General features: G+C 39.3%; 1 protein-coding gene across 1 annotated transcript in view; it reads right to left on the bottom strand.

The window, feature by feature from the left end:
* Positions 1–17,956: 17,956 nt before the first annotated feature.
* The window catches only part of HDAC9 (histone deacetylase 9), a 362,822-nt gene continuing 355,199 nt past the window's right edge, over positions 17,957–25,579 (bottom strand). The window contains exons 24-25 of the mRNA XM_075062391.1: positions 23,402–23,486; positions 17,957–18,114 (exon numbers count right to left, since the gene is read on the bottom strand). Coding sequence (XP_074918492.1) covers positions 17,957–18,114; positions 23,402–23,486 — 243 coding nt within the window. The remainder of the gene's footprint in view (positions 18,115–23,401; positions 23,487–25,579) is intronic.

Genomic DNA, 25,579 nt, shown 5'->3' with positions numbered 1-25,579 from the left:
CAGAATTGGTGTCTGTCTGAAGTTTCTCAGAAGTTTGGAATGTTAGAACTAGTCCCAGGGGAGATGGTCTAATGCACAGTGTGCAGGTGAGGCTGCAAAAAGAGACTGATGAATGCAATTTATCACATAACGCTGCAGTTTTTCATATGGATATCACTAACTACAGACAATCAGAGAAGCAGATAAATGAGACAGATAAGCTGTTTGAGGGCATGGAGCATGTTTTTTAATATTTCATGTAAATTATAGGGCTACAAATATAAATGTTATATAATCACAATATGTTGTACAGGGCAAATTTCCCCCCACCCTCCTCATCAGGATGATTAAGAAGTAAAAAGACATTGAATTCTGGAGAACTAATTTAAACTGAAATAAGGCTTTTTTTTTTAAAAAATGGCCTCTGAAACGGTGCTAGCAAAATTTCTATTTGTGTAGGTAAACAGCGATTTGCCTTTGCAAATCAGATACTTGTGCACCCAACTGCCCATTTGTATGCCAGATTTTCCAATTCTGTGAGCACAAAATACCACACACAGTAGCGGATTTCATAGCCCCAAATTCAGAAGCCACTTTGAATTATGTGAATATGATGAAAATTTATTCCAAGTTAAATATGACATTTTTTATTTATTCCACCCTGGTCTTGAGCTCTAAATGAAAACTAGTATGCAATCATACAAGAGTAACCCCCCTAATTATAGCAATATGGCAGTACGCTGTAGTGTTTGTACTATTATTGTGCTCTACAGTATATTTCTTCCCCAAAAGGAGTAGGTTCTGGAGAGCTTATTTCAATAGGGGGAGGCTTGGGCCCACTGCAAGTTCCACAGTGCCTCAGAACAATGAGCCAAATTAAGTACAGAATATGAGCTTGGTGTTTCAGCCTTAACTCTGAGTCTCCTTTGCCTTATGTGGGTTTTAGTCTGACATATAACATTACTTTTACATTAACGTTTGCGGTTCAGTTTTTTATGCACTCCAGCTTCATCACACTCAACTCTTTATGTTTTATTAGTCAAATTCCTCTGATTCAACCAGGGTGGCAAGTTCAGATGCCGAATGTCTATTTAATCCAGATTTTTAATAACAGAAGAAAAAAAAAGCCCCAAACCAGAGCAGAGTATGAAACAATCTTATTTCAAATAGCCTTTATTCACATTAGAACAAGATTAACAGTCAAATAATTATACAAAACACAAGACAAAAAGAATTTGTACAACTTGATCGAAGTCTACTTATACCAGTCCAATGCCTATATATGTACAACCAACACATTTTTGGAGCACAACACTACTCAAAGTCACCCAATGGAAGCTTTCAGATACAAAAATGTATCAGGACTAATAATGATCCACTGGGTCCTCTTAGTTGTATAGCAATACTAATATTAACCTTTTATTCTAGAAGGGTTTTGCACATTTGGGATGATCCCACTGCTTTCCAAACAGGTTTGTCAACTTAAATTTTTCTCAGCAGCTCCTACTTTAATGAAGCTGGAAAAACAAATGACAGATGAAACTTTTAATGCACAGCAAGCACAACGTATTGCTTTTATTATAGAAACAGATAGCAAACAACGATTTAAACTAAAAATTGACATTTCAACTGTGCATCTTTAGACCAGAGAAAAAAAGCAGTATTGTTGACTTACACAGCGACAAGCTTGTTCTGAAAGATTTAACAACAAATGTACTAGGTGTTGCTTTTTGCTGTTCTACTGCATCCTTATTTTAAAATGTTAAACCTAATAGGTAGTTTAACACAGCAATAAATAAAGTAGCAAGGGTGAAGCGTATGGAGAGGTTCCTCAGTCAAACTAGCATACTTGTTACAGGGCTGACTTAAAGCCCACTGAAGTCAACTGAAAACTTCTCATTGGTGTCAGTGTGTTTTGGGCCAGACCTCTAGTTAAGATAGAAATGGTGCTTCATATAGAAATGGGCCTGACCTGTTCAGTTCAGATCTGAATCTGGTTTTGAACTTTTCCAAAGTTCAGGCATGTCTGGATCCAGAGTTTAGGTCTGGGTCCAGTGCAGCTTAATGGACCTTATCCAAGGCACATTGAAGTCAATGGGAGATGTTCCATTGTCTTCAGTGGACTTTGGATCAGGCTCCATGCAACTTTGCCTTTGCAGATGTGCCTACAGGCAGCGAATATCCAGAAATACCACGGGAAGTACCTTAAAATTCCAGAAAAGCATTTGGAGATTTAGCAAAGAAGAATCACCTCTCACATAATATAGTGACAGAGCTTCTAAGGTTTATGGTCCATATTTCTCTGGACCTTATGCACACTCCAAGTACTACATGACTGGACCCACAGTGTTACAGTTTAATTATTCACATTCAGCTATTAATACTGAGCAGCCTCATATGCAGAATACTTTATAAATGGTCATAAAATGCTGAGCTGTAGAATTCAGGACTGGAGAGTATGTACAGTATATGCAGTACCAGCTGGAAAGTTCTTGTCGTTTTTAGCTTTTCTCTTGTGGTGTGCTAGTTACTGGTGCCTAAAACTTTGCTTCTGCTGAGCTGGTAGCAAGATGCCATGGAACAAAAATCCCTCTTTCGGACCAAATGAAAATATTACATTGCTAGTCCCCAAATGGGCCATTTGTGAGGTTAGAGAGGAATGTTAGTTTCAAAGTCACAACGATCAGCAGACAGACAGTGAAATCAAACTAATAAAATACTGACTCCAGTTTGGATCTGTTACAAAACTGAGCATTTAATTGCAAATAAAGAAGACTGTTTATTCTGTGAGAAGTGACGGAGATAAGTTATTCCCACATCAAGCACAGAGGCTTCTGTCAGAACGAACAGATTTTGTACTCTGCAAATAAAAGTACAGTTAAAATGAAACACATAATAAGTGAAGTGAAAAAGTAAAAGCTGAAGAAACAATGAAATCCCCAAACCCTTCCAATTCCAGGTAGCAGAGTTAAGAGACATTCTTTCCCAGCAGGTTTCCCCTATCAACATATTTATTCTCTTTTACTTCCATATGGAGTCTGAAAAAAAAACAAACCAAACCAACACCACCACCCCTCGTCACACACACACTTTACAGTGGTTCACCAGGCCCTGTGGGTGACCTTTTAAAATAAAACAACTGTGTACTGTTATTTAGGTCTTTGAAAGGAGCAGAACCTTCTATTTCTCTATAGCTCTCACATTAGACCGCATCTCTCCTCGAGGCTTGTGCATTTTGGGTGAGAGGGATGACTACATGGAGCACATTTTAAGGGGAGTGCACCTAATTGTCGTTATTTTTTTTTTGAAAGGGGAGAGGAATTTTCAGAGGTATAGATGGCAGTTAGTCACTTTGTACTACAAGTTAATGGGAGTTAGGTGCCTAATTGCCATTTGTGCCTTTGGAAATCTTCCCCTGGGTTGCTAGTTCCAGACAGATTGCCCTGAAAGTGTTTAGCTGTATGTCTACAGAAACTAGTCTGTCTCCAATTCTTGGTCTCTACAGTACCTCTGGAGTTGGCTGCAGCACAACCTTTCTAATATTTCATCTCCAATTATGCTTCCCAGTTTTTAAGGGAGTTTGTACTCAGACAAGATATCTGCAGGAAAAAAAAATCCAAGATATTCCAGACAGAGAATAATTTTGCCACCATATCCTTAACTGTGCTTTGTTGGGTTTTTTAGTAATATAAAAGACAAAGTAATCTTTGCTTATATAAGAGCTATTTTTATTCTCTACTTATTTTATTAGTTTTATATAAGAAAGGTTAGTGGATTTTTCAGGTTTGATTTCCTGAAACTAGTTTCCTCACTTTCATGGTAAGTAAAATTAAGTAGGTATGCAAGCAAAGGACCAATCCTGTAGTCCTCACACTGGCCAGACTTCTGTGGATTTGGATTACTTTTGTGGGAAGTAAGAACCACAGAATCAGGCCCATAATTGCTGCAGCTTGTACTAAAGCAAATTAGAACACATGTGATTCCCACAAGAAAAGTCAGAAAATGAACCAGAGGATACACTGAGTTATTAACAGTTGAATATTCATCGTTATTTCCACCCCAGTCCCGTAAAGGTATTATAGTGGAGAAACACAAGTTGGCCTTCATATTGTGCTACATGCTATCCCCATCTGGTTTATCAGATACAGTTTCTATTCTGAATTTCCTGCAAGGTCTCCCACCTGAACCAGGGGTTTACACCTATAGAAATGGTGGGGGAGTGATTGCCCCCAAAACTTGCCAAGGTTCTGACTTCCATAGTGGGTAGGAGAAGCACATGGAGGTCCAGGGCCTCTGTATACCTCCTTTGACTCCACCTTCTCGATGACATTATGGCTCCCATAGGAATGTCCCATTGTATGACTATTTAGGCCCACATTTTCACAAGTAATCTCATTTTGTGAGCCTCCTTTTTTTGGTGGCCAACTTTAGATACTGGGGTCCTAATTTTCAGAAGTGCCAGTCATATCCAACTCAAGTCAATGGGCACTATATGTCTGCCATTCCTCTGTAAATTAGTTCTTAGGTGTCTAAACTTGGAGACTGAAAAATGGAGATACCTAAAATTAGCGAACACTTTTGGAAATTTGGGCTTGATTTCAATCAAAAACAAGCATTTGTAAGTGGGTGGGTGTGATTACTGACCAAGCGATATGGCTAAAATCTGTGCTTAAATAGGAGAGAGTCTAACAGCATCCTATGGGGAGCTATTGTTGATAATAAAAATTAAAAAAAAACAAGGTGAGAATAAAACAGCAGCAAGTGAAACTACCCCCTGAGAAAGCACTGGTTTGTTTTAAAGAGAGTGTTGATATTCTCCATAAGCCTCAGTCATTTCCCACAGGGCTATGGTGTGTCTTGTAATGGTATAATCAAAAAGCAATGGTGCTCTGAACTTGCAAATACAGGGCCTGATCGTCCTTCCATTGAAATCAATGAGAGTTTTGTGATTGACTTCAGTGGGAAAAAGAGCAGGCAAACATTCATCTGTAATTAATCCTACGTGTAGTTTATCTGCACATTTGCTTATCCAAATGATTCTAACTGGAACCAACAGTGTACACTTATATATGAATGTCTGTCTATAGCAAAGCATGAATGTGTGATTGATTCAATAATGTGTTTTTAATCCAAATGGTCTTGGAATTTGTAAAATGATTCCAATTACCAATTAGCTGATGTCTACACATCCTCCCTCACCCATAAATACAGAGTTACATTAGTGTAGATCAGTAATTCTTATTTGCATATATGCTACAAAATGCAAATAGATTTTTAGGTTATTTTTAAATCCTCCCAACTATGTATCCAATTAAAATATTACACATTGTTTTAAACCAGGACAAACTTTTAAAAATACCCAATCCATCAGCCATGGTTCTTGGTTTCCTTGAAGCATAGTTTCTTTGATGATTACTAGAAAATTGCAATAACTGACAGGTAAGATGGTTGTGGCAAGCTTCTTTGATAATACAGGACCAAATCCTGATTGCTTTATTTATCTGAATAGTCCTATTCAGGTCAATGGACTATATTCAGCTTTGGTGTAATTCCATGGGAGAGAATTACACCCCAAATAATTTAGCCTGTTGGGACTATTTGCATTAGTAAAACAAGCAGGAATTAGCTCATAAAAGTATGGATAGAATTTTATTTTATTTTAAAAATTAATGAATGGTATATATCCATTTTAACATAACTCTTTCAAAACAGAAGTCTACTTCATGTTATAGGAAATTACATTCCTTTCAGATTTCCTATTTCAAAGAGTGCCTCAAGTTTCCAAGATTTCCAAGGGAGTTTTTGTATAAGTAATAAAAGTCTTTAAAATTAAAATGCTAATTGTAAACAAACCCCAATGCATGAAAAATATAGTCTGACTGCATAACAAAAGAGAATTATATAATTCTATTTGAGTGAAATCTTTCATCTTTGATTTACAGGTTTGAGTCCCCTATAACTGAAACCATATTGTTCCATATCTTTCATATCATGGCATTCCCCCAAATCTTGTTTTAATTAAGGTTTCTTTCAGATTTCTGAATAAAAAGCATGACAGTCTTCGCTTATGGCTTTAATATATCCTTTGAGTTTGGAAAATATATAAAAAATGAACATCACTTACTTTCAAAAGCAAAGCCAGCTTTCAAATACTGCAAGTAGAATTCTTCAAGGTAAGTAAAATAGCTCCCAGGGTTCATTGGCGGGGAGCGGGGGGAGAGTGGAGTTGTAAACAAAACTAAACTTGCTGTATCACAATTTGTGTTCATTTAAAGTATTCTACATAAATGCCCTGTTCCCTTTTACCTTCTCTGACAGTAAGGCAACATGTGTAATAGTTTAAGTGTTCATTATCAGGTAAAGGCACAATTCTATGTTACGCTCTCAAACATTAAGGAGTTAAAGTCACTTTTCAAGGACATTTTGCTACTTTTAAGGATCTAAAATATAGACTAAACCCTTTGAAACTTTTTAAGCGACACTAACTTTTGTGAGTCTGCAATAATGAAAATAATCTGTTTGCATTCAGATGGTGACGTAAAAAAAACCTCTCAACAAATTATCACTGCAGAAACACCTGAGCTTCCAATGAGCTGCACACAGATACTTAAGCTTTTTCTTCTTAAAGTCAGGCTGCAAAACAAACTAAAACAACTTTTGAAAAGTCATCCATTTTTCTGAGACTATTTGAGTCTCTAATGCACATATGCGAAAGCTACTGTCAACTATGCAGAGTGCAGCATTTTTAAAAAGGCAGAAGATCACTCATTGTAGAGAACCTTGATTATGGTGTTATTGATATAAAATTATACATTAAACAGGGATATAATTCTAGAGAAAGAGAAAATAAAATAAAACACCACTAAGCACAGTACTTTGGGGGACTGAAAGTACAGCAGGCAGTGCTTTCTTTTTAGCTAACATTCCCTCATCCTAATTTTCATGTCTTTAATTTATCCAATCAAGAATTCAGTACATTGCTAAAAAGACACAGTTTATGAGCTATCCATTATTTCATTACACTGAGCACAGAAAACAAATTCTATTAACAATTTAACACAGTGTGAAAACAATTACCCAGTAAAAAGTGTTTCGGAATGTCAGGAAGAGTGATTCGTGGAGTTTCCCCAGAATTTTGCTGGATGTTGCAATTCTTGTAGTGATAAATAATCTATCATGTAGAATATTTGAATATTTCTATTTCACAATTTATGTCAGCGAGTGGGTCACAGCATATTAAAAGCATGCACTATGCTCTTTCTCTCAAGCCTGATTTATTGTAACGTTAGAATTGTAGCGGTTACATTTAAGGAATCTTTAGGGCCCTTTCAAGTCCATCCAAAAGAACAAGTGAAGCTGCTGTTCAGAGCTTTGTGCCCAGTGTTTATGTTCCATCTGATCTGTGCCACCCAAGCAGCAGACAAGACATGTCTGAGGGTGCTTTGGGGGGATACACAATGATGTCACACACAGGAAATATCAGAGAGGACTTGGCACTTCACAAGGCTGGCTCTTCTTCCATGGGCTCGCCAGCAGCTCTGTACAAATAAACAGGCAATCAGAATACAGCGCAAGAGTACACAATGACATTGTAGATTTTCATGCATAATCAAAGCTGATTTTTCAGCTCTCACTGATGTTTATTTGTGTTATTCAGTTATCCATAAATAGAGTTTCTTTCTTAGGAAGTATAAACACATGTCAAGTGGAAAAACATTTTAGATCTAAGCAATCACTGCAAATGTTCCTGTTTATATTAAAATATGTCAGAATATTTTATAACTTTAGGTTCAGAAATGTACACGCGTTGTGTCAGCAAAGTCAAATAATTTGATGAAAAAAATTAGCTGTGATACTTTTATTTTTCAAGCATTTGCAACTAAAAATAAATTATTCTTCTTCAAATGGGACCATACCATTAAAACCAAATAGTTACCATGTAGTTAGCTGACACGCCAGTCCTCTGATTTTTGCTTCTGCACCTTCATAACTACAGTGGTTGGTTGCATGTCTTCCTAACATTTCTAACACCAAATTCTTAATTTGATTAGCACATCACTGCCATACAGCAGGTATCTATTAATAATTTAAAATCAGATTAAACATCTATCTTTTGTTAGAAATCATCTGAGAGACATTCTGCTCAGGCAAAACCAAAATCAACTGTTAAAGATGTACAGCTGGTGTACACTGCCAGAGATCTGTGACAAGTTATGCCAGTGGAGGATCTGCCCCACTATCAGCATCTACTATTTAAGGGATTGTCAGAGATTATATTAGAAACCTCATTGTTGAAAGGCTTAAGAATTTGGACATGACCATTTTGTTCCTAAGAAATAATTTGACAAACAATATCTAAGCCTGGAACTTCAGTTGAAAAAAGAGAGGCAGTTTAAGCCATTTTTTACATGAGAGGAGGGCTAAACCAAAAAGAAGCTTCACTAGTAAATCTCACTTAACGTTTGGATTTAATAAAGCCTCCCCCAGGAAGTGGAAGCTCTCATGCAAGCCCTAGAAAATTAATTATGTGAGACTTGCATAGCCTTACATGGGTTTCTGCAGCAAGGAAGCCAAAGAACTTCAACTGAATCTGGACTTTATTTAAGGCTCCTCCAATGAAAATTCAGTAGTGTCTCTTTAAAGGAATTTATACAGGTTATTAATCCAATCACTAATCACTTCTGGTATTTTGAAAAAATAAAATAAAACGAGTGTGATATGAAAAAGCAAATGTCTTGTAACTAACTACTTTCCATAAAGATTTTTACAATGTGTTTGGATTATTAATCCATAAAGCACAAATCCTTCCCCCTTCCCCACGCTGTGGAGGGTCTCATATGCAACGTCACCACTCACGTTCTGCTGCTTCTGGGAGTTGAAAGGGAATGGAATTTATGGGAGCTCTGCAAAAGTGTACACCCATGCATACAGCTCTGTGTAGGTATGTTTGAAAGTGTGGCAGGAGCAGAGCTGGATAGGATTGGTGTATCTATTTCCAGACAAACTGACCATTGCCACACATGGCATATGGCTGTGTTCATGGAAATTTTACGGAAAGAGTAGGTTCAGTTTTTCACTGGTGTTTTTTAAATACTGCAGCCAGCTACGCAGCTGTTCTGTGGCCTGATAAAGGAGTCCTAATCCCCTCTTGAGGTCACTTACACATGGCTCACTACTCACTGTGGTGCACTGAATTCCAAGTGATAGGGTATAAATGCCCCACTCACTCTGTTATAAATATGCACTCATTATAACTTCTCGAAGTGAGTCATCACTGCGTATACAACATGTATATTAAGGCTAACAGAGAAAATGTACAAAAAATCAAGGTACAGATAGACAAATTGTCTTAGGGTGGTTGATTTGTGTGAGAGAGTAGGGGTATGTTGCATAACATAGGGCTTTCATAGTATTTGCCCCCAAGACTGCACATCAGTTGCAATGGGAAATGGGTCCTAGAATAGAAGTCTATCTGCTATCACTGGAGGTGAAAAGAGAGCTTCCCAGCATAACCTCTCCACAAGGCTTATCATAGCATTCCTATGATTCTATACTTGATGTATTGGCTTTTTTATGATTCTATGATTCTTGACTGTCTCACCTGAACTCTGCTAATCCCTCTCCCCAGAGGATGCATCTAATATTTCAAACTTCTGAGCCATTTCAAATTGCTGCCATTTTGTGCCATAGACAACAAGCTAGCTAAACAAAGCCATCTTTCCCCCAATGTATATTCTCCCATATTCTAATTTATCCTCCACCTGGAAGGATCAGGATGGGCAGTATTAGGTCCTATACCAGTGAAAGGTTACAGGTCCATTAGCTTCCTACCCTTCAGCGCTTCCAACCATTTCAAGGGGGAGAGTCCCATCTTTTCCAATTAGAGCCCTGGAAGATCACAAAATATCAGACTATAAAGTCATGCTATTGTTATGTATAGAAAAGTTATTAGAGAACAGTTTTTAGGAATTTTGACAATTTTGTTGATTTTAACAGACGGTCTTCTTCCATTTATATTCATGCAAACCATTGACTTCAATAGGATTGCAAGGATTAAGCTAAGAGCAGAAACTGACCATATTTTACATGTATATAATATATGTCGGTGTATATATATCATTACACACGCACACAAACAACCACCTATGTAGAAGTGCCACATGCCAAATTGAAAATCCATGGATTCTTAAACGTATTATCTTGCAACTTTGATCACTTCACCTGGTTTCTCTGCTCACTAATCCATCTTCCTTTGGATTCATTCTCACATCACAACCTAGGAACTGACATACAGAATCTGACTTGAAATCCATCTAGTCCAGCATCCTGCTTCTGAGAGTGACTGGTAGTAGATCTCTCGAAGAAGGTGAAAGAACTCGACTGTAGAAAGGTTTGGGATAATCTGCCCACCCCACCTCCGCCTCCCAATACACATATACTCACATTAGGTCTCATCCTTGTCTCTAAAAGTTAGAGATTGGCTTAAAACCTGAAGAATGAGATTTAATATCCTTTCCAAATTTTGTTATTAATAAAGATATTGTTGGATATTCTTCCTATCCAGATACATAAACAATCTCTTTTTGAATCTTGCTAAGTTCTTGGTCTCAATGACTTCTGTGGCAATGTTTAATACATTTCCTTTCTCAGTTTTCAATTTTTGTCTTTGTTCTTGTATTATAACAAGGAGAACTGAAGATCGTGACCTATCTTTCCCATACCATGATTGTTTTATATGCTTTATTATGTCCCCTCTTACTCATCTCCATCTAAGGTCAAGAGTCCCAATTTTTTCAATCTCTTTTCATACGAGTGTTTTTCGGTGCCCTTGATCATTCTCATCACCGTTCTCTGAGCCTCCCCTTCCCCCAGTTCTGTACAGGATCCCCTCACTTAAAGTCCTCTCAGTTAACATTGTTTCAATGTTACAGCAGCCTGTTGAAGCTAGGTGGTGGGTGGTTGGAACCAGGGTGGACCAGCAGCCCCCACATCAGCTCTCCACTCCCCGAAGTTCCCTGTGCAGCAACTGTCCCTCCCCGCACTGCCACGTGCTGCTCCTGCCCTCTGCCTTGGAGCTGCTCCCAGAGACTCCTGCTTGCTGTGCTGGGGGGTGGGGGGGGAATGTCAGGGTGTCTCCCCCTCCCCCCTGCTCCTGCACCCTGCTTACTCCATCATTGGAATTACACAGATTTCTCAGCTCAACATCATCACACTGAGATTAAAAATAAATGTATAAGGTATGTTTCTAAGCAACAGAGAACTGTCAAATGCTCAAACAGCATAAGAACATAAGAATAGCCATACTGTGTCAGACTATTGGCCAAGTATCCTGTCTTCTGACAATGACCAATGCAGGTGCTTCAGAGGGAATGAACAGAACAGGTAATCATCAAGTGATCTGTCCCCTGTCGCTGATTCCCAGCTTCTGGCAAACAGAGGCTAGGGCACTTCAGAGCACGGTTTTGCATCCCTGCCCATGCTGGCTAATAGCCATTGATGAACCTATCCTTCACAAACTGGGTTTTTTTAGCCCTGCTATAGTCCTGGCCTTCATAACATCCTTTGGCAAAGAGTTCCAGAGATTGACTGTGCGTTGTGTGAAGAAATACTTCCTTGTGTTAGTTTTAAATCTGCTGCCTATTAATTTCATTTGGTGATCCCTAGTTTATGTTATGAGAAAGAGTAAATAACACTTCCTTATTTACTTTCTCCACACCAGTCATGAATGTATAGACCTCTATCATATCTCCCCTTAGTCATCGCTTTTCAAAATGGGAAAGTCCCAGTCTTATGAATCTCTCCCCATATGGAAACCATTCCATACCCCAATCATTTTTGTTGCCCTTTTCTATACCTTTTCCAATTCCAAAATATCTTTTTTGAGATGGGGTGACCAGATCTGCACACAGTATTCAAGATGTGGGAGTACCAGGGATTTATATAGAGGCAATATCATATTTTCAGTCTTATTATCCATCCCTTTCCTAATGATTCCCAACGTTCCATTAGCTTTTTTGACTGCCACTGTACATTGAGTGGATGTTTTCAGAGAACTATTCACAATGACTCCAAGATCTCTTTCTATCCCTATTAATTGGTATGTATAGTTGGGATTATGTTTTTCAATGTCCATTACTTTGCATTTATCAGCATTGAATTTCATCTGCCATTTTGTTGCCCAGTCACCCAGTTTTGTGAGATCTCTTTGTAACTCTTCTCAACTTGCTTTGGACTATCTTGAGTAGTTTTGTATCATTTGCAAATTTTGCCACCTCACTTTACCCCTTTTTCCAGATCATTTATGAATATGTTGAATAGCACTGGTTCCAGTGCAGACCCCTGGGGGACACCACTATTTACCTCTCTCCATTCTGAAAACTGACCATTTATTTGTACTCTTTGTTTCCTATCTTTTAACCAGTTACCAATCCATGAGAGGACCTTCCCTCTTATCCCATGACAGCTTACTTTGCTTAAGAGCCTTGGGTGAGGGACCTTGTCAAGGGCTTTCTGAAAATCTAAGTACACTATATCCACTGGATCCTTCTTGTCCACATGCTTGCTGACCCCCTCAAAGAATTCCAGTAGATTGGTGAGGCATGATTTTCCTTTACAAAAACTATGTTGACTCTTCCCCAACAAATTATGTTCATCTATGTGTCTGATAATTCTGTTCTTAACTATCATTTCAATCAATCTGCCTGGTACTGAATTTAGGTTTACCAGGTTGTAATTGCTGGGGTCACCACTGGAGCCTTTTTAAAAAATTGGCATCACATTAGCTATCCTTCAGCCATCTGGTACAGAAGCTGATTTAAATGATAGGTTACAGACTGTAATTAGTAGTTCTGCAATTGCACAATAGAAATGCATTCTCAGAGACATATTTTCTGGTGTGGTGTGGCTATTTCTGTGCACAGCAGAATGCGGCCCTAGCTTAGCTCAACTGTGGAGGATCACTACTGTGTAAAGGTGATTTCTGGTGTAAGGCTCTTATTCTTTCCATAGAATAGCAGGACAAGAGAGGTATGGCCAAAGGAAAAGGTATGGCCAGAATACCTTGTGCCATGCCAATCCTAGAGTGTGGTTTCATCCCACTCAGGGCTGTTACAGCTGGCATAAATTAGAACAGCCCTCATGATGCCCTAACTTGATGCAGGTGGATTAGTCCTGCACAGAGATGACACTAGGGTCAGAAGAGTGCAAAGACCAGTGTTATGCACCTCTGCATGTGAGCGTGCGCGCGCACGCACACACACACACACACACACACACCATGACTGGCAGTCTATGAAAAACAGTTGCATCTCAGGATCTGGTCTTTCATCTTTCCAACAGAAATTATAACATGATGAAAATCCCAGTCATTAGTTCAGAAACCACAGAATCCTCTAAAATGGATTTTAATCCAACATCCAAGAATTACATTTCTTATCTCATTTCCAGGTGGGTAAAATCTATATCCAGGTAAATCAGGGACATGAATTCAAATTATTTTAAATGTATTCCTAAGATTTGCTTTAAAATAATTAAGTACCAGATAGCCCCTGCTCCTTTAAAAAAAAAAGGAAGAAAAAGTAAAAGAATCAAGGAGACTATTGTACTGAACTTTTTCAAAACAAAAGTTTTGTGAAGCAACTGTTGGCCACTACAGAGCTCTCATCAGTAATATGTGTATCTCATTTAGATAACAATGTGTTGTGGTTAAACATGTTTATAGGACCATGCCTATTTATTTAATTGTCTCTGTATTTAAATTTGTATTTACATCATTCATATCTTCCCTTCTGCCTATCCATAAATCACTTCTCCCTTATCTATTCTCTCCTGAAGTCTACAATTTAGGTTTAAATGTATACTAAAATGTATAGAGTACTTTAACAAAAAAAACACCAAGAACAAAAATAGCTTTTCATAAAGTCTGCTTCACTCAGCATGTCAGGCCCAATCAAATTGAAACAACTGTCTACTTTGTGTTGTCATTTACCACCGCAAAAAAAAAAAAGGGGGAAAGAAAGAAAGAAAACTAAAACAAAAAAAAATACTTAGAATGGTTCTTAGCCAGGAGCATTTTATCCTTTATTCATCAGTGGTAAATGAGTCAGATATGAGTTGGCCAGAAAATGAGCTGCTTTACCCAAAATCTGAGTTTAAAATGAGTCATCTCACTCCAAACACCAATATATCCTCCAACATAACTGGCAAGAGTTTCCTACAAAAAGACTCTCCTCCTATTGCTCTCTTCATCTGGGGGCCTGATTCTACACAGCTGAAGTCAATGGGATCTTTACCATATATTCAGTGAAGCAGGACTGAGTCCTTGGGATGCCGCTCCTAGAAGCACAGCACAGCAGCTGTAGGCCAGATACGTGTGTGCATGCAGGGAGGGGATTTAAACGACCTTTGCATCCTCTCCAGTTGCTCTGAGCTGTGGAAAGGCTCTTAGCATAACTTCTACAGTTCTGGGGACCTGTCTAAGTTACAGCACCCTCCCTAGACTACCATGTGGACTGCAGCACTATGTGCTTTGGCCCTGTGTTCAACATGACCTGGCACACCCCGTATACCAGGGCTTGCCAGGGGATCCTCTGATGGCAGCCTTACAGCTCTCTTCTTCAGTGCCAGTTCCAGTACAATGCTCACTCAGCTGAAACCAGAGCTTAGAGGGGCCCCTTACATCTGGCATAAAGGGCTGGAGCAAGGCTGAGGTCTTCCTCCTTGGTCTGTAATTTTTGTATGTGTTACTGCCCTGTATGGGTCTGTCTCACTGCAGTTACTTCAGTTTTATGCTGCTGTACTTCACAGAACTTAAGGGAGTTAAGATGGTGTAAAATTGGAGTAGTGCAGTGGTGAATCAGGCCCTGTGTTTCTAATGCTGCTTTAGAGCTCCTCCATGTCTGTGCTAAGCACACACAATTCCTCTCAGGAGGCTCCCAGCATCTCAGAGAAAGCAGGACCTAGAAAGCAGATTTTAGAAGTAACGATTTTTGTTTGCCTCTCTTAACAGGAAGAGAGGGGCGGGGAGGAGGAAACAAGGTGGATAAAACTACTAGAGAGCTTGGCTATCAGTTTGGTTCAACAGGATGAGTCCAAAGTTGTCCCCGTTGTTCATTTATGGAACAGCTGGTTTTGAGTGACCACTGTGCAGGTTATGAATGTGTTAGTGGAATCAGCAATGCAGGTATGCAAAGGTTTTATTGCACTGCTGAAAAACCTCTACAGCACCCCAAAAGATATTTCAAGTGGAGCCATTTTTCCACAGAACAATTCATGACAGATTCATTCCTATAACCATCCAGAACTGATGAAGTGTAATGAACCTGGCAGCCAAATGAATTTCATTTGTATACACATCAGTACATCCTTTTTTCTCACATTCCCTTCAGCTGCACTCTCAATTCATTCCATGTCAAGAAGGGGTGGAAATTGCCACAGGTTATCAGTAGTCAGGTGATATATTTACATAGCATTAAGAATATACATTGTTAGCAGAAGTAGTGCTTTACTGAATGACTATAGAATCAATTACTGTGAAGTGGCTATAGTTTTAGATTAATATAGGTTTATAATATGACTTTTAATTACTGATTATTCTAACCTACGTAATTTTATATGCAAAATTAATTACATTTTATTTAAGAGAGCCTAAAACTTGGGTTTATTTCATCATATTAATTAGTTACTGTAACAGGATGCTGGCTAGGAGACCCAAGCCAGGTCCCTGTTAGCCCAGCTCCGCTTAAAAGGGGGATTAGTTAGGACTGGCTGGGGAGGCATCTGCAGGCCTGAGTGGCCAACCTGCTATATAAAGCTGGCTGGGAGGAAGCAAGGGGAGAGACAGGAAACAGAGGAGCAAGGAGCACTAGATCCCTGCTGGCAGGAAAAGCTAGCAATCTCCCAGGGTGTTGGTCTGTAAGATATGTAAATAGTATGTGATGGGAATATGCACAAACAATAAAAGAGCACTGGTGCATGTACTTTGGAGCGGTCTCTGACTGAGTTTGTGGAGGGGCCAGGTTCTGGCACCGCTACAGTTACCAAACCCTGAATTATAGTCCCTTTACATTAGCCCCTTACTCACATGTGGAAAAGGTTTTTACATGCTTGGCTAACAAACAAAAGCACTAATTACCACACACATAGATTATAAAATTTGGGTTCATTCCTTAGCTGAGGGTTAATTGACAACATTGTAGATCAAAAATAAGATCGCTCATATGGACTAACTATCTGTCACTGAGAGAAAAAATGGTTCCTTCCTATGCATTTATTATTTGTAATAATAATAACAATAACCATAATCTATTATTCAAGTGCAGTTATAGTGAATACTCTACTCACTAGATCTGTGTCTTTGAGTCACAGCTGCTTACTTTACTGAAAAACCCAAGTTTTTACTCTTGTGCGAGCCAATACAACTGCAGAAGATTCTATAATAGTCTGCTGAGTTCCATAGTTATCCCCCTTGTGCACAGGGCTTCCCGGAGGGGGGGGGCAAGTGGGGCAATTTGCCCCAGGCCCCGGGCCCCGTAGGGGCCCCCACAAGAGTTTTTCAGGGCCCCTGGAAGCAGGGTCCTTCACTCCCTCCAGGGGCCCCGGAAATCTCTTGTGGGGCCTGGGTCCGCAGAGCTTCTTCCACTCCGGGTCTTCGGCGACAACTTGGCGGCAGGGGGTCCTTCCGCCCCGGGACCCATCACTGAAGTGCCGGGTCTTTGGTGGAAATTTGGTGGCAGGAGTCCCCCGCCGCCGAAAACCCCAGGCCCCCTGAATCCTCTGGGTGGCCCTGCTTGTGCATCATCAGTAAAATTGTCAGCTGAATTCAGATTAAAACAGCCAATGCAGGTTTTGAAGGGACTAGAACCCTACCACTCAGCCCACAGGTAGCAACTGCCAGTACATTCACCTAAGTCATGGACCCATTGACTACATTCCCACTGCTCCTTTGGCCCACCCACAACTCCCTCCTCCCTTCAATGCTTCTGTGGAGAGAGCTGTCATGGAGCACAGCTTCACAGTGCACAGGGAGCTGAGGAGTCCCCTTGTATGGCCTCCCTATCTCCAGCCCCTTTTTCTCTTGTCCAGTGGAATCAGAAGGTTCCACTGCATTTTTGGGTTTTTCTGAACTGCAGAGATGCTGGAGGAGGGGCGGGGGGGGGGGGCACTGACAGAGAATAAATAGGAACCTCCATAATGCAATTTTTATAGAGCAACTTTTCTGACTCCAACAGTTCCTTAAAGAAACATTGTACTGCATATGGCACTATTCAATAGGCATCAGTGCTTCATTTTGAAATACTGTATTGACAAAAGTGCATTGGCAGTTATTCCATTTTACAGAATCGTTAAATTCACATCCAAGTCAGCCTTACTGGATCAGTGTGAAATGTCAGCTGACAGGCAGGCTAAACCAACACTCTTTATTTGATGACCTATCTTTATTGTGGTACATTAAATACACTGAGCCTGATTCTCCACTATCCTACTCCAGTTTTACATCATGTCACACACTGAAATCAGTGGAATTACGTTAGTGTAAAACTGAAGTAACACAGCGCTGATTTCAGTCAATCATTACTAAGTCTGTCTGAAAGAAGTTTAAATGCATGTTTTTAAAGTTAAATCTAAAATAGGTCTGAATGTCCTCTCAGGAGAGGACCACGATCAACTATGCTTTGGCAATTCGTGATTTTTCACATCAGTATTTTGCTTTTTAATTTAGTTTTTGAGGGGGAAAGAGGTGCATTTAGTAATTGGGAATCTTAATAAATATTTTACACAAATTTTCAAAGGTGATCACTAATGTAGGGTGACTCTGGTTTTTGGATGACCAACTCAATATGCTTTCCTAATGGTCTCAAGCTGCGGAGTCAAAACCCAAAGCACCCAAAATTATTAGATACTTTTTCAAAATATGGGTTCTGGTTCTTACAACACCAGGGTACAAAATCTTGCCATCTAGGTGTCCAACAACATACACTTACCTGCTGTCTTCCTGAGAAAAAGACTGTTCAACATCCACTGACAGTGAGGCCATAGCAGAGACAGTCTCTGTCTCCTCTCTCTCTTGTTTCTGACTCTCAGCCAGGGCATAACTGACTAGCGCAGGATACGGCTTCACTGACTTCCAGTACTTGCCTAAAAAAAAAAATCACACATAATAATTTATGGGAATTTTAGCTAGCATGGTGGTATAAGCACAGTAATCACTTCGGTCCAACACAGAGTGATTATAAGTTAAAATCACTCTACTGTAAGCAGTTGTAATTGGGATTTCAAACTGCCACGATGAAGTATGTTTCTGGATCTAAGAATGCCAAATTGGAAAGTGCTCTCATTCCAAGAACTGTGTCACACCCTTCCCCAGAAGGTAATAAACTAAAGGAGTAACACACAGCCTAACAAACTCATATTATCAGTCAGCCTGTTGACTATATCTATGGTAGGAGAAGGAAGTTCAGAACAGATAGGTATGATATTGCCTGGCAATAGTGTATTTGCAACAAATGGGAATAGAAAAATGAAAATAACTGTACAAAATGCTTATATAGCACTGACTTTTGAGAGGAGGGGGAAAGTCATGAATGCCAGCATGGCCTGCAGTTATGTCGCCAGAACAATCAGGTTTGTTAGTCCTGGATGTTCTTTCTCCTCCAACCTCAGGGTGTGTACTAGAACAATAATTTATTTAAAACATTCATATACGCACTGGCTTTTGTTGGAATGCTACTAGGCATTATAAGAAAGACATTTTTCTGGTTCTGGGGGTAAAAACACACCAGTGGAATAAAAGTGTGAGAGAGTTGTCAGCCTTCTGCCTGCAACAGAAAAGACTTTGAAAAGCTTCCCAAGTGAAGCAAAAAATAATGTGCAGGTGAGTAGGAATGAAAAATAATCACTCAGTAATGTGTTATTTAAGAACTGGGGTCAATTAGTGGTAACCAGGTGAACAACTTAAAACTTACATACATATTCCTAATTGTATAATAATCCATAGAATTCTTACTAAATTCCAGGTGGATGCCACCTGGAAAGTAGGGGCTGGAAGGGAGTTTGAGACCAGCACTTATCCAGTGGTTAGCAAGAGGCTTCCAGCAGCTGGGCCAGCGGCAGGGTCAGAGCAATTATTTGGGAATTGGTGGAAGGGTTTCCACAGCTGTGACAGAGGAGGGCTCAAGTAGGGGATCTTTTCCAAGGACTAGAAGGAAGATTTTGGCAGCTGGGAGGTGGGTTGGGTCAAGGTGCTTAGCCATGAGATAGCTGGAGGGTTTCAACAGCTGGCAGGGAGGGCCAATTGTAGTGCTGTGTATTCTGGACTGAGAATGTTAAAAATTCCTTCTTTGATAACATGGCATATAACTCCATTTCAGGCTTTTCAAAAGATGAGCATTTTAGTCAAATGAGACAGCAGCTGTCAATAAAGATAGCAATAACCTTATTTAAAATATACTCAAAAGATGAAAGCATCAATCAATCTCCATGATTGACAGGCAGCATGGCAGACGGGTGTTCCTTTGAACCCTAGTACTGTGCATGTTTGAATAGTTAGCAGGATCTTTAAATAATAGGGATTGGTAAGGGGGGCGGGGATAAAATCTAAAGTGTATTAAGTATCCTACAAAGTTAAGACTGAGTATTAGAAGCTGGATTTCCCTCCAGCTACATGAGAGCCATGGCTAAAAAACTGTGTACATAACACAAAACCAAATGGCTGAGGCCTGGCAAATTCTATAAAAACAAGACAAAAATATTCAATAGAGACTATATTCTCTAGTCATTAAAATAAAAAAAATTAAAAAGTTACTTTGGCACTCCACAATGTTCTCACTGCGGCCATATGTAAAATCAGACTGTGCAATATAAACGCCATAATTTATGGGTTAAATGTTCACAAGTGGGTGAGGCTTTTGCTGTAGAAACAGATGTGCAAGAAAATCAAATCTGTTGGCCTGGGAATAATACACAGTTTTGCCCATAAAAGAAATGAACCCACGTTCACTGCTTGAGTTTTCAAGGTCTCCTATTCATAAAATAAAATATTAGTAACCAGCCACTACTGTGCTGCTCTCCTGCAGCAACAATAAAACAGCATCAGAGAGCCCTGCTACATCTTTCTCTTCCCCCCCATACATACAGAGTAGCTGCTCCTGCCCCTTTCTTCTAACGCTGAAACTGACAATCACATTCTAGCATATCAGTTTGTGCTGTGTGTCCATTTTACCTTCCATCCCATGTGAACGTTCAGTACCCTCTCCCCTTCCCTTTCTCTACACTCAATTAAAATTGTGAAAGGGGGTTTAGAGGTGGAGGAGAATTGCAGAGTAGGGACAGGAAGCAGGTGGCAGCTTCCAGGTAGCGGTCATAGTATCTAGGTATCACTATCTAGGGGGTGGAATGAGGATTGTTTGGGGAAGCAATTTTGAGTCCCCATTAGGACAGCATCCAGTTAGCAGAGGGTACACTAAAGAAGCTCATGGGCTAAATGCTCCCTGATACTTACAAGAAAATGTGAGAGAAATTTCTTAAAAACAAAATGCTGTATCCTATGCCAAGATGATTCTCTTTGCAAAATGAGGATTGTTTTTATAACAATGGCATGATCAAGGCTGTGCACAAAAGGTATGTGCAATTTATCACCTATTTTTCTTGCACAACTACAACTGAATGTACAAATTGGGCCTTTGTGTATTTTCAACTACCGATGTGCATGAACAGTCTCATCAACTGTATATGCATAATGCAGGCAAATGCACAACTACTTTCGTTAGCAGCCCAAACTATCCTATGTATTAAAAATCAAACTCTGTTTGAAACAAAAGCACCAGGGACAAACAGCTCACAACTGACAAAACTGACATTTTCACTTTCCAAGGCAGGAATGTGACATTCCACTAATCTTGTTATATTTTCTAAGAACATTTGGGAGTTTATGAAGTGGGTTGCCGGTCCCATACATGCGCAGCTTGTGGCATCGATTACTTCTAAGAATAAACTATGAAACCAAATAAGTAATCTAGGTATGCTTTTGGTTGATGCATAAAAAAGTGCTCCAGTCTCCAATAAGGCAATGGGAACATTTCCCATTCACAAAGGAAATAGTAACAGTGAATGTTTATATCATGTATTTTTGTTACAGACATTGCAAAGTACCCTTCCCTGAAGTATGTGGGAATGTTGTATGTGGCTTAGGCTGACATTTTCCCTGTATAAAGACCTTGGTTGAGGGGTGGTGCCTAAGCGAGTGAGACCAACTTATTTAGAAATACATATTGTATGGTTGTGAGGAATACTACTTCCAATTGTATCATATCCCCATAAATACATGATACCATTGTCACAAACAAAGAAGTTTATACAAATTCCATTCTACTTAGAAACAATTTGAGTTTTCTCTTTGTCTGATCTAAAATCTGTAATTTCCAGCCTGTTTTTGAAACAGAGATGGAGCAAAGGCAATCCTTGGACTAAAACACTAATCCGAGGTTGTAACATTTAAACACTTGACATCAGAGCTGTACCACAGAAACATAAGCATTAAGTAATGCCCATGCCAAAGCAGGATTTGTCAGTATTTTGTCCTGTCTAGTTTTAAATGTTATACGTGAAATATTCTACAGCTTAACACATTTCACTCCCAAAACTTGTCCCTGCTATTCAGCCTATATTTTCCTTCTTTTAATTTTATCCAATTGCTCCTACTGAACTAACTCTCCCACGCAACATTTATACTCGTTCCTCTCCATCACTAGTGTTTATTCCTTTCAAATCTTAGTAGACTGTTATATCCTCTTGGTCATCGCTTAGCCAAATTATGCAGATTTGGCTCTTTTAAGTCAATTCCTCCAATCACTGCCATCATTAATATGGCTCTTCTCTGAACTGCCTCCATTTTGTCAAGATTTTCCTGGTTATATGTTGTACAGAACAAAATGCAAGATTCAGGTCGCATCAGAGATCTATAGAAAAAGACTGTTGCCTTTGTGCTCTGTGATGAAAATGGCACCTAAGTTGTTTTGATATTTTTGCTGCTATATTACCTTGTACATGCATGGCTCATTTTTGTTCACTAGTATCTCTAGGTCTCTTGCAGCATAACTGCATTCCAGATTTCTCTTTCCATTCAACCGTTTTGTTTTTCTCAAATATTTCTTCTCTCAACTTGAATTGTGTTTTGTTATTTTTTGTCCAGGTTTCTAATCTCTCTAGCTCCCCGTGTATTATTTCTCTGCCCTCATTAGCATTTGCAGCTTACCCAGTTTTGTATGGTATGTGATTTTCATTAACTTGCTGCTTACTGTCTCCTCGAGATCATCAGCTGAAGATATTAAAGAAGACTGAACCTAGCACTAGCTCCTGCTGTACTCCACTACAAGTATCTCCTCAAAACTGACACTGACATTTATCATGAATTCCTGAAGAAAGCTGATTTAATTGTGACATTTATTTACCTGAGTGCATAAATGGGAGCAGGGATAACTTAACATGAGTTTTCCAATCTCTTTTCGCATGTGAAGAAATATATGAAGAACTGACCAGTTATTCAGTACTATGCACATTTTTAAATATGAGTCTGCTTATTTTATTCACCCAATACTAGCAGAACATGTGGTATTCAAACCAAATCTAAATATAAATGGCACCAGAGGGTGATGAGAAAGAACTGGCAAACGATAGGTAGGAAACAGGAAGTCCCCCCCGCCCCCACTTAGCATGGGTGGAAGTAGCACATGGTTGCAAGTGGAGGAAGGTCTCTATAGCTGAATTGAGGTAACTGGGAGCAGGGCAAAGTAGGAAGGTGCATGTGGAAAACTCAGCAGCAAAAAGTGGGTGGCAGCAGTGGGCCACAGACAGTGTATGTAGGGCAGGTTCAGGACTGGTGTTGGGATGCATAAGTGACATGCATAGGGAAGGTGTGGCGGGAGGGAAGCACTGAATATTTTCCATGACTGTCCCATGTGGCAGCAGCCATTTTAAGTATCCGGATGTAGTTTTAAGCTCACGTCTATCTCAACATGAATACATTGAAAAGGTATTTGTCTACAATTTGAATCCAAAGAGACTATGTCATATCCCTAATATACCCACCATAGAGCTACACTCCGCCCCTACCCCCCACACACATATTTCTCTCACTGGATTACAAGACTAAAATGCTTGAAATGAGAGTTGTGCAAATGAAAGATTTTGGACTATATAGGAGTAGAAAAGCCTTGATTAAATTTAACAACTCATCTTTTTAAGTGTTACATCATCAGTGAAACAAAAGATGTGCCAAAGAAACAAGAACACAAGCATACATGTCATAAATATGTATTGTGTATATGCTCAGATATCATATTTTTGCTTATTCTTTACTCTGTAACAAAAGTTTAATCAGTTGTCTCTGACATTAATTAATAACAAGAGAAAAAACACTGAAACATACTTTGAATTTCAGTGGCCTTTTGTAAAGAAGCCATTGCATTCATATTAGGGGTTTGGTGCAGCATATCTTCTGGGAGAGGCTCCAGCTGCGAGAATAGAACAGAATAATATGAGCAGAATATTATGAATTTTCAATAAGACACATGGAAATAAACCAAACTGAAACAGCCTAATCCTCAAGAGAAGCTCAGCCCAAGAACTAGTTAACATTTTGCTGGTATCAGTTCTAAAACTATAGCTACAATTTTATTTTCTGTTTTTCAGCCACGTAATTGAATTCCAAGGGGCTTTTCTATTGGCTGCAAGACTAATCTATGGAGTCTCTGAAGCAGGTGCATGTCTGTGTATTAGTCATTAAAAAAAATGTTAGTTATTTGTGTAATTTTTGTAGGTTCCTCACAAACCAAATTCCATTCCATCTGTATGTGCAGCTGGGCACTCCAAACAAAACCTTGCTGAAGCCGCATTGGGACTAAACAAAAGTGTGCACTCTATTATCTTTATTTTTCTAGTGTTATTACATCTAACCATCTTACACATTTCAACATTGTACAGTGGAAAATTATAAAACACAGCTGCTCTTAGTAGCCTTGTGTTAATTTCAAGTAAAGTAGTAGACAAAATCAGGCCTGCTCAGAGGATTCAGGGAGCCTGGGGCAAAGCAGGAGAGCTGCGGTGCTTGTACTCACCTGGCGACAGTCCAGGTCTTTGGCAGCGGGGGGGCCCTTCAGTCGCTCCACATCTTCAGCAGCACTGAAGGGCTCCCTGCCGCAGAAATGCCACCCAAGACCCGGACTGCTGCTGGGCCAGGGCTCGTGGGGCCCCTGCGGGGCCCAGGTCTTGGCACAAATTGCCCCACTTGTCCCCCTCTCTGGGCAGCACTGGACAAAATGCTTAAGCATATCAACAATAAAAGTCATATACATTTTATTTGGGCTCCACTGTACTTTTACTGGCTACATTTACTTTCGATACCCTTTAGTTTGTTTGTGTGTTTGAGTGTGCACATGCATGAAACAAAATGCCAACATTTATGTTTTTTTCCCCTGTAATTCTATTTTCAATGGCTCTAACTACTATAAATGGAGAGCTAGCGTGGTGGTTAGGGGCCTAACCTTGGCCTTTATAAACCTGGGTTCAAGTCCCCCATAAACCACAGATTTCCTGCATGACCTTAAGCAAGTCACTTTGTGTCTTGCTGCCTTGGTTCCCCATCTGTAAAATGGGAATAATAGTACTGTTCTATGTCATACTGATGTTGTGAGCTGCTCAGATAATATAGAAATGGGGTTAGAGAGCTAATAAGTACCTTAGATAGAGAACCTCATATGTCAGACATGAATGGATCCTAAATTAAACACTGGGACCTGTGAAATATCAACATCATGATATTGAGCACTGACATGATGACATTGTAGCATGATGATATATCATCACAAGAGCCGAGTAAAAAAGGTAACTCATGTTCCATCTACATTCATTTCAATTTTTAGATGAATTCAGCTGTGCTCATACCCCTTTCTGTACACCTTCCATTCTACACACATTAGGGCAATTAAGTTTTACTGGCACAAATGCTCACAGCCATCTGTGAGTTTTCATGGAAACAGCAGCTGCAATTTGTACATATAGATATTGATGCCAGAAGTATTTGCATACTCATCCAATCAAAGGGCTGGAATAACATCATGTGAATCATCTGCCCAATCATGACTAAGAAACTATCTCTTCTTTTGAATATTTGTAAACAAAGTAAACAAATTCAAAAATATATTTGTTGAATAAATTTGTCTGATGAATACACTGGAGAGAATTTCAAACTTACATGGATATTCCGTGGGCAGAAAAAGAGGCAAAATTGGCTCACTTATTCATTGTCAATGATTAAATCAGCTCTAGTCATTACATAAAGGAGGTTAGCCTGGATTATAAAGAGGTGATAAACTAAGCAAATTAACACAAAGTCCCAGAATTGCTGGGATTCAGGTAAAATGATCAGCAGGGAAATATTTTAATGCTGATGAAATTCCAATTATCATCAGGCTTTTGGGTTAATTCTCATGAGATGAATAGCACTATTCATACTTCTTGTTTTTATCTGCCTATAGTCCTGCATTGGGAATCTACCTGGAAGATTTTCTTTAAATCCACAAGAATTAGCAACATAATTTATATTAAA

This window comes from Chelonoidis abingdonii, chromosome 2 (assembly GCF_003597395.2).
Source record: "Chelonoidis abingdonii isolate Lonesome George chromosome 2, CheloAbing_2.0, whole genome shotgun sequence".
Classification (NCBI taxonomy): domain Eukaryota; kingdom Metazoa; phylum Chordata; order Testudines; family Testudinidae; genus Chelonoidis; species Chelonoidis abingdonii.
Note: the sequence above shows the minus strand (reverse complement) of the source record. Positions and strands in the feature narration are given on the sequence as shown.